Source organism: Tetrahymena thermophila, assembly GCF_000189635.1.
Source record: "Tetrahymena thermophila SB210 genomic scaffold scf_8254077, whole genome shotgun sequence".
Classification (NCBI taxonomy): domain Eukaryota; phylum Ciliophora; class Oligohymenophorea; order Hymenostomatida; family Tetrahymenidae; genus Tetrahymena; species Tetrahymena thermophila.
The window spans coordinates 77456-88424 of NW_002476044.1; the positions used below are offsets into that span (position 1 = coordinate 77456).

General features: G+C 22.3%; 2 protein-coding genes across 2 annotated transcripts; both read left to right on the forward strand. All coding sequences in view use genetic code 6, as the record gives it.

The window, feature by feature from the left end:
* Positions 1 to 549: 549 nt before the first annotated feature.
* On the forward strand, positions 550 to 2982 carry TTHERM_01127520 (transporter/monovalent cation:proton antiporter-1 (CPA1) family protein; the record flags this gene model as incomplete). The annotated part of the gene is made up of 3 exons (XM_001026034.2): positions 550 to 926; positions 977 to 1276; positions 1554 to 2982. 3 exons carry the CDS (start codon positions 550 to 552, stop codon positions 2980 to 2982), a joined length of 2106 nt encoding a protein of 701 aa, XP_001026034.2.
* A 3581-nt stretch (positions 2983 to 6563) lies between these two features.
* TTHERM_01127530 (transmembrane protein, putative) lies at positions 6564 to 10590 on the forward strand (the record flags this gene model as incomplete). The annotated part of the gene is made up of 3 exons (XM_001026035.3): positions 6564 to 10032; positions 10221 to 10419; positions 10472 to 10590. Coding segments are annotated over 3 exons (3787 nt in total), but the record flags the coding sequence as incomplete, so codon positions are not given.
* Between the last annotated feature and the right edge of the window lie 379 nt (positions 10591 to 10969).

Here is a 10969-nt window from a genome sequence, read left to right on the forward strand (position 1 = left end):
AAAAACTTTATTAAAATATTATTTATTTTTTAAAGATCAAAAATACTTTTAATTTATGAATTTTCAACAAATCAAGTGCTGAATTTATGTGATTAAATATTATTATATGTAAATGATTTTTAAAGAAATAAATTATAATGATTCCTACCATTGATATTTAGATATAGCGATTAATTGCTTATATTTTTAGTTTTTACTAAGCATTAAAAAATTGTATGAATACTAAGAAAATTTTAGTATATTAAGAGAGGATGGAAAAATTATAAGAAGGAGTGTTTTGGATTCTAGTTAAAATCTAATAAAATTTAAATAGCATATAGATTTTTTTCTATTGTGAAATTTATGTAAAAAATTATAGATCCAGTATAAAATCAACCAACATTATTTTTATGATTATAAAATAAATCTGATTGATTAAATTATGTTTCGCTAAATCAATATAGATTGATTACAAACTAATCTAAAAAATAATAAATCATAAAAAAGTTTATTATTTATTTAAGAAATATAAATAGTAGGTAGAAAACAAAACAACATATAACAAAATAAATGAACGATAGTTTTGGTATTGGAGCATTTCTTGTAGTATTGATTATTATCATACAATCAATTTTAGGTAGCTACTTTTCTCAGAAGAATGTTAGGTACTTCCATGAAACAGGAATTGCTATAGTCCTTGGGATGGTTGTGTCTATTTTTGCTTACTATGCTTTAGACTACCAAGTCAAGTTAGAAAAAAGAATTTTTGTTTACATTTTCCTTCCAGCAATAGTATTTGCTGAGGGATATTCTTTAAAAAAGAAAATATTTTTCAACAACATGACTTACATTTTGATTTATGGATTCTTAGGAACCATTATTACATTTAGTTTCCTGGTTGTTTCCATGAACTTTCTCTGTAACAATGATTTGATAGTAATTGAAAGGTATTTAAACTTTTTAGTCTATATATTTTAAAAATAATTTTATTTAAAAGAGGGAATAAAAATTTAATCGATGATCCTAATGTAGGTACTGATCCTAAGCTAAATTCAAAAGAAATCATTTTATTTAGTGCAGCTTTAAGCTCTAAAGATTCTTTTTTAGCTTCAACAATGATCAACCATCATGCATACCCTACTTTGTTTCATATTGTCTTTGGTGAAGGTATAATGAACGATGCGACTTCTTTAATTCTCTTTGAAAGTTTTGAATCTCTAATAGAACATGAATCAAATTTTACTTGGAGTACTGTTCCTAATGTTATAGTTGTATTCTTGATCAGTCTTAGTTTAAGGTAAACATTATTTACTACTTATTATGAAATTTGTTTTTTATTTATTGCTACTTATCTATCTATCGATCTATCTATTTCTTATTATTTTATATTGTATTTACTTTAAAATTAATGGAATAAAATTTGGATGACAATAAATCAATTAATGATCCTAAAAATAAATATATCTAATTTTAATAAAGCAAATATAAAAATAGTTCGAACTATCAAATTTAATTCTACTTCTAAAAAATCATTTATTTATTTAAAATTAATCTAATATTAATAATACAAACAGTATACTATCTGGGACATTTTTTGGTATATTATGCACACTCATTCTGAAGCATATGCCATTTTTAAATTAAACAGTCATTCATGAGATTTTGATAATTTTTATGTGCAGCTATTCTGGTTATTGTATAATTGAATACTTCAATTTATCAGGTATTATTTCTCTGCTTATCAGTGGATTTATTATTGGTTACTATGGGTTCCATAATATGTCTGACAAAGCTAAAATCTGTGCAAATGTTACTTTTCAAACTATTTCTTGTGGTGCTGAAAACTTTTTATTTGCTTTTGTTGGTTTCACAACTTTTTCTTTCTATAAAAATGCTTGGAGCTTTTCACTAATTGGTTGGATATTACTTATTTTATTAGTAAGCAGATTATTTTAAGTATTTGTGATGAGTGCTATTTTCAGATTGTTTTACCGAAAAACACCATTTTTAGTTAAACTAAGAGAATAAGTAGTAATATGCTTCACAGGTATGAGCAGAGGTATCCTTGGCTTTATATTGATGGACTAAGTAGAATCAGAAGAATACAAAGATCTACTAAATAGTACTATGATAGGAGTACTCATTATAACAACGTTGCTATTTGGTTTAATTAATCCAAAGCTTATTGATTGTGTGTTACCTCCTCCGAAGCATCATGAAAACGAGAGTCACGTTGATCATGAACATAAATATGCGTTAGAATCTAATTCAAAGAAAGAAACTCAAAATCAAAATGAAAATTAATAAAAAATAGAAGTTTATAAATTAAGTAGAGCTTAGACTGAAAAACCTCTACCGATAAAATGTGAAGATATTTAGATGCGCAAGATTTAAACAGAAAAAGTAAACAAATTAGCAGAAAATATTTATAATAATCTACAAACAGAAGATAATATTTCAGATACAGATTACTTCATATTAAAGAAGTAAAAGATAGAAATTGTGTTAAGCAATTAATATGATGAAAAGTTATTTATATCTAAAATATACTTCAATTTTAGTAGAATTAACGAGAAATATTTAAAACCTTTCTTGATAAGAGACTACAAATCTAAATTAGATGAATTTATTATATCTAATAGAATGCTTAAAGAAGATAGAATTTAGTTAACCAGACCTATGGGTTAGAATAAAAACTAAGTATTTATATAAAACAGTTTAAAAAAGTTAAAAACTGCAATAAAAATGGCTGAATCATAAAGACATGCAATCGAAAGTAAAAGAAGCTCTTAAATTAATCACCAACCTGAGCTATTAAATTTAAAAGATAGAGAATAGCTGTACACAGATATTGAAATTAATTAGCATTAGGTCAATACTGAACCTTAAGAAAATAATGACAAAGAATAATAATAGTACATGTATACCTAATATTCAAATGATGAGAAATAGAATTTAAATTTATAATAAGAAATATTTAATAAATAATTAAAAAAAGAATGAATTACATTTAAATAATATATATCATTCTAATCCCTTAATTGAAAATAAATAAATAGATATTTCAAAAATCTTATTAATTTTAAATTAATGTTTGACTTATGTTTTCTTCATAAAAAAAGGTAATAAATTTATTTTAATTCATCATTAAAAAAAGTAAAATTTTTTATAATTTGAGTCTTATTTATTTTTTCTTTTATTTTTAAAATATTAATTATGATACTTCTATTTTCAATCTAATTTTGTTAGATCTCATAGTACTAATTAACAAATCTTCTATTCTAATTTTTGAAAAATTAAATAATTCTACAATCTTAATAGTAATACTATACTAACTAGTTTATAAAATTTAGCTAAAATATATATATAAATCGTTCGTTAAACTAATAAAACTTCTTTTATTAAGTTATAATTATTTAATATTTAGTTCATTACATAGAACAATAATTTTAGATATTTAAAAAAAAATTTTTTTGTAAATTATAGCTAATAAATAATTAAAATATCTAAAATAGCTTATCATAGAATTGATTTTAATTTAATCAAACTAAAAATGTTTGTTTGTTTAAATAGACTATAATTTCAAAAAATGTTTATTCAAATTTAAAATATTCAGAAAATATTGTAAATTAGTTTGTCTATATCCATCCATCTATCTATTAAAAATAAATATGACTAACTAAAAATTTAAGAAATTTAAATGTAAGACAGTGTAATTTAATTTTTTATCTTAATTTATGAAATTAAAAATAAGAAAGTAAATTATATTTTAAGGATAATTAAAACAAACAAATAAACAAACAATAATTTTTCTTAAAAAATAATTAAATCAGTATTTTTAGAAAATAAATAAATAAATAAATTATCTATCGTTTGTCTTTTCTTACAACTATTTACTATTTTAAACTATTTTAAATAATGAAAATATTAGAAATCATTGAAATATTATTAATTTTGATTTGTAGACTAGTCATAGAACGAATATATTTTGAAAATTAGTGTAAAAAGAATTGGATTTTTCAATTAGATCTATAGCTCTTTTAGAAATTAACTCTTTTAGCTTTTTAATTGTAAGGATTGATTAATTTTCTAGTAAGTAACTACTTTATTTATTTGGAGAAAGATATATAAAAAATAGAAATTCACTTGCTATAAAATTAATTAAAATGTGATTTAATTAAACTAAATTATCCACTTAAAATTAGGCGAAAGTAAAAGCCACAAATTTAGATATATATATATATATATCTTTCTTTATTATTTTTATAAATTAAGTAAGATCTTAATGATGAAAAGATAAATATTTGCACTCTATTAGCATGTAAAAGTTTCATTATTTTCAATAATTTTTTTGCGTGGTAACTAATTATTCAAACTTAAATATTAAAATTTTGGAGGAAGGTTTTTAAATATTTTGCTATTGTTTGGAAATTAGTTTTCATTACATTACTTTAAAAAAATCTTATTTAGCTTATAGTAAATTTTTCAGTCCTAAAAGATTAATTATTCGCTCTATTCAAGTTCTTTAATTTAATTTTTTAAAAATATCAAGAAATTACTAAATATAGATTAGTATTAGGATCTATTTATTTTGATATAAATAAATAAACAAATAAATAAATAGATCCATGCATACATGAATTATTTAATTATAAAATACACTATATCTTAATCTTATTAATAATTAGATGATATTTATTTAAAATACAGTAATCTAAAAAACAAAACAATATTTAATTAAACACTAAGAAGTTTAATTCATAGGTTGAAATGAAATTAAAAAGAGGAATTTTATCTTTAATTGGCTACTTTTCTAGAAAGTTTTATACTCTAAATTATCATTAAATTATTAGAGGATATGAAAGAGGTTAGTTTATTAGTTTATTTTTACTTTTAGGAAAAGGAATCCTCTTTCTTTTGCTTGGTATCTACAATTCAGATTATGTTAACATATCATCAGTTGATTATAATTTAATAGCTTTAAGCTAAAATGATTACTTAAATTAATGGTAAACATACACTTACGCAGATTTTATTTAGTATATTAGCTTAGCATTGAATTTAATTCTAATTATTTATTTGGTTAGCTGCTATTTCGACTTCATTGCGTTTGGTTATAAATCAATGATCCAACCTGCTGTAAAAAGATCCTTTCCACAAAATAGCAGCATTGATATAGATGAAGATGAATTTATTACAAAGCTAAATAAAAAAATGTAGCTGAAAATCTATGAAATAATGGGCCTTTACATTTCAATATATTAGTTTTTATTATCAACAGCAATCTTGTATTATAGCTTAGTTCTGATAGAGCATCCATTAGCACCTATCAATCTTTTGATAACATTAATTTCTGGTAAATGCTAATTATACGATTGGTTAATTTCAATGATTAAATGCAATATAATATTATTTCTTTTTATTAAGATTAATCTTGTTAAAAAGTAGAATATCATATTTGCTTACTTAGTTAACGTTGTTATATCAATTTTTAATTAAGAACTCTTTCTCAATTTATTTAAAAACATTTCAAAATTTAGCTAAAAATTTCATTATGTTTTTTTATTTTTAATTGATAAGAATATGAATTTTTTTAGCTCTTTTTTTATTAATTTTTGAGATAATTAATTTATGCAAATTCTTTACATTACTTATTACTTTGCTAATTATATATTATTTTAAATTTAGGTACTATAATAATTGATTCCGACTTTGATTATTCTATAAACTCAGACGATTGTATGAATAAGCCTTATAATCCATACAATGTTATTGTTTATTATCTTGACTTTCTGATTATGCTTTTAATCATAACTACAAATTTTAATTTAGATACTTTGCTTTTGGGAATTTATTTTCTTATAAATGGGTGGTTTTCTTTCCATATTTGCACTTTTTACAAGCTAGAAAGTAGATTCTGGAATACTTTCACTTATTTATATTGTGGTGCACTTTGCTTAACATTTTACATCTCTTTTGAAGTCTCATATATTTCTAGTGTACCTTCGTTGATGTTGGTTATTTATATACCTATTTTTTATAAGCTGACTTAATATTTTTGTAATTGGTAAGAGAAAACTCACAATGATCTCCTCAAAGATATTTTCGGAGAAAATAACAATATTAATTTGAGTAGTATAGATAGAATTATTAGGTTATAATTAATAAAAGATTTATAGAATTAAAAAGTTGATGATTCAGAGAAGATAAGTATTTATAGCTTTATCATCAAAAGGAAATAGCAATTTTAAAATGAACAAATTAACTAGCTATAAACCTAAACTAGTAATTAACTTTCTTTAAAAATACTGATAAAAGAAATAGAAAATGGATAAAATGAAGATTAAAGTGTTTTGTAGTTTTTCAAAGAATAAATATAATCAATTTCAAATAAAAAGAGTGAGGAAAATAATAGAATAGTCTTTTTGGTATATTTACTCGAGGTTATGAAATGCAATAAAGCCTATTTTCTTGAATTTTAACAAATAAGAAAGGAAAATTTAGGTCTAAAGTAAGAATAAATTTTAATGACGGCTCATATTAAATTCTTATATAAAAGATAAATCTTATAATAAACATTAAAAATGCAAAATATTTTTGACTAGTAATTTTATAGAGTGCTCAATTACGAAGAAAAAATACAAAAAACCTTCTAAATCATGGACTAAGCAGTTTATTAGAAAGTAGAATTTATTTCTCTTTTAAAAAATAAATAGATTGATGTTTTAAATTTGGTAAAAAAAGTTACTGAATTAAGAAAAATTTAGTTAAAAGTTAGAAATAACATAAATGAGTTATCAATTATTAATAGCTCAAATAAAGATTTAGTTTCTTTGTAGATCTGCTACTTAGAAACTCTTTCCTTTCAAGAAAAAGATTTAATTATAGATCTTGATCTGTCATATTTAAATGAAATTCACCTTTCTTAAATTGACACTCAGTTAATAAAATAAAAACTTAAAATAAGACAAGCTTATGCTAAACGTTTCTAAAATAAACAAATTGATGATTCCTATAATCCTTACTAGGATTTTAATCTTTTTAGCAAGTAGTCATGTGTTATTTATGCGTAAATAGAATAAAATTATAATTTATCTATCAAGAAAGTATCTTCTTCCTTTTTACAAGTGTTTGGAATCACGTAATAAGATGCCTAAGATAAAAGAGTAGAAATTTTAATGCCTCCAAATACAAATTTGATTAATTAGCATAGATAATATATTGTAAGCTATTTTTAAAATTAAAATAACAATGTATGTTATTTGAAAAAAAAAAATCTATTTGGTTACTAACAGTAAGGCTTTATATTTCCCATTAAGGTTGATGTCCGTCTAAATTACAGTAACGGGTTGAATCAGATAGGGCTTACAGCTTATATCTAGCGCATTTATGACGAAAATGATTATATTTTGTTCCAATCTGATTCTTTAAATGTGATTGGTGCAACTTAAAATATTTTGAAGAACGTCTTCTTAAAAAATAATATAGAAATATAGAAATAATCAGATTTAGGTTAATTCTTTCCATTTTTATACAAATTAAAGCAGGATAAAAAAGCTAAACTATAACAATAATAAAAGGAATTTTAAGAAATCTAAGATTTTGAAACTAAAAAAGTTAATTCTTTGAAAGAATTATTATCTCAAAAGAGCATTAATTAAAAATATACCAAAATCTTAGATGAACATAATTTTGAAAAGTTCAAACTACATAATTAAGAATATATGCTTATCATTTAAAATTTTTAATCTTCTAACCAAGTTAAAAATTAAGTTAAACTTTAAAATATATCTTTCTCTTTAGTTGAAATAAGCATTAATGACTGCGAATATAAAGATGTTGATAACTTGTACTATATGAAAATATCTAAAATAAAACCTGTTCAACCGGAATTGAATTCATCTATAATTCTAAAGTATCTTAAGGAGTATTAAGAGTTTTATACTTAAGTTTTTACAAAAAATACTTTAGAAACTTTGTAAACAGAATTAGAATATAAGTTCTTAAAAATGGATTCTTTAGAAAAAAGCAATTTTAATTTTCAATTAAATTAACAAAATACTATTCAAAGTTAATTTAATTAAAACCAACAAAATTGTTAAAAGTGCTTGGAAGAAAATAAATTTTCAGAAAATAAAAGCTAAGATTTTGATAATTCGAATGAAAACAATACATTAACCCCTACAAAATCCAAATAATAAAGGATTAATACCATTAATAATAATTCTATTTATAAAATTTAAGAAGAAAACTCTCAACTAGCAACTAACAGTGAATAGAAAAGCCAAATATATCCTTAAAATAAATAAAATGATGCTTACCTGCAAGTAGAGATTCCTGACTAAAGTAACACCTATTATCATTCACCAAGAGATATTTTTAGCTAAAATTTTAGAAGTTAGTAAGATTTCATTTCATTATAACAAATAAGAGATAGCTACAACGAAAATGAAGAAATAAAATACGGCATTCCTTTAACTTCTAATAGAAAAGAGACAAATAGAGAACTTTTAAGTGAAGTTAATCTCTATAGTTAAGCAAATATAAACTCCCCAAAATAAAATTTTGATGAAAATCTATTATTTTAAAATGTAAAACAGGGTAACTTAAATAATAATGATAAAAACGGACAAATTTAAACAATTGTCAGTTTGAAATTAATTAATTAAGGAGGTTATAAAAATGAATAAATATAAGTATAGCAGCTATAAAGTACTCAGGAGATTACTTCTTTAAAAATGATAGATAATGCTCACTAAATAAATTCTTAGCAGAGGTTTTATCAAGATTAAGATATTTTATCTTAGAATTTATTAAACGTCAATGAAACTAAGGAAACAACTTATAAATTTTAAATGAAGAAGATGAAAAAACGAAACAAATAAAGGAACAAAGAAGACCAATTAGAAAATAACTCTTCTTCAGTTTCAAGAGAATCTTCTTCATCTACTAAAAAAAGATTAATTAAAACAATTAAAAAGTAGACCAGCTTATCTGCTATTAAGATCGTTATTTTATTCGGTGTGTTAACATACCTAGCACTAAGTATTCTTACAATTTAACAATATTTTAATTTCATAAATTCTGTTGATTTTATGAATTAAAATCTGAATTCTCAAAATTGGCCTTTCGAAATATAAATCGTAATTAGTAGATCTCTTAAAAATTTGAATATAATACATACTGAAAGATAAAATAATTTTACTTTTCCTTCTCAAGCAGATCATAATAAATTTGATGCTTAATTAATAAACTAATTGTAATAAAGCTAACAATAATTTATGTCCTTAATATAAACTATGGATTAGAGTGTAAAGGGTAAAATGCTTTATGATAGAATCAGTGTTTATAATTCTTCCTTTTACGTAAATTAGATTTATAATCCAAGTAACCTAACAAAGGCTCCTTCAAAAAGAACAACCTTTAATTTCGAATAAAAAAATTCATCCTTGCTATACTCCATCATTTTCATCAATTACTACATTTATTAACAATCAATTAATCCTACTGGAAAGCTATAAGAGGTTTGCATTCTTCAAAACCTTTAAGATATCCTACTAGGCGTCAAAGACACCTAAAATTACTTTTAAAATTATCAAAGTTAACAAGTTAAACAGATTTAAGATTCGTTATCTCTTTAAATCGGAGTGATTTTGGCTATATCTGCTATATGTTTGTTAAGTAGTCTTCCTCTATATTCATATATTTAAAAGAGAAAAGATAAAACAATTCAACTCTTCTGCACTTTTCCTGTCAGTCAACTATAAAACATTATTATTAAAATAAGGTAATCATATTACTAAAATAAAGTAATGAATCCTCATATAAAAAATATACCAATAGAAATTCAGATGCTCAATTATAAATCATAATAAGAATCTTAAAATCACAAAAAATAAACCCTAAGCTAAATAACAAAATTACCACATTTTAGCTATTCTCTTTTGATAGCTATTTTCATCTCTTATATTTTATTATCCTTCTATCCTATTTTCAACCGAATCTTCGTCTAAAAATATCTTGATAACTTGGATAATAATCTGATGATGCTTGGTAAATTTTTTAAACTTTAAACCAATATATAAATTTTTATATTATCTCAAATTTTTTCTTTTACTCCTTTTAAAGCAAATAAATATATTTAATAAAAAAATAAAATATTTTTAAAAACTTACTTTTTAATTTATTGAAATATTGAAAATAAAATAATTTATTTAACTTTTTTTTTTTTTTAAATAAAGAATATTTAAATACAGCCAGATCTTATATTATATACAGTTCAGGGATAATTTCTTTTGGATTTGATATGAAGGTTTTTCCAAGTTCAAGGATAGTGTAACTGAGCGATTACATTCCCGAAATGTAATCTATTATGAGCTAAACAAATAGCCTTCTGACTAATCTAACAATTGTTTCTAATTAATTTAATCTTAATGGAAGGTAAAATCTTATTTAATAAATTTAAATATTAAATAAAATAATAAAAAATTAGATATAAATAGTAATAATTTGAAAATTTCTTTTTTCCTTTGTTTGAAGATGATATGTGCGATTTGATATCGAATAATCCTTACTATACTATCAATTCTACTGTATTCAAACCATAATTATGTAAAACTATTTACAATGGTTTTCTCTAAAAAGGCTTAAAGCTATCCATAAAGTAGTTTAGCTAAAAACTACAAGAACTTTATGCAATAATATAAATTAAAGATGAAAAAATATAAGTTAAAGCTGTTTAAGAAATATTTAAAACATTTAATATAGAGGATTATTCTAATTTAATAGATTATCTAGATGAAATCATTAAAATAATGAAATACTTTCTCCTAAGTAACTGTAGTGAATACTATCAATATCTAAAAGAAGTGCAGCTAATTCTTATTATTTATCAGCTCATATTAATAGCTTTTATATTTGGCTTTTGCTGGTATGCGTTTAGCAGTGTATTAGCTTAACAAATCACAAAATTTAAGCATCATTTATAGGT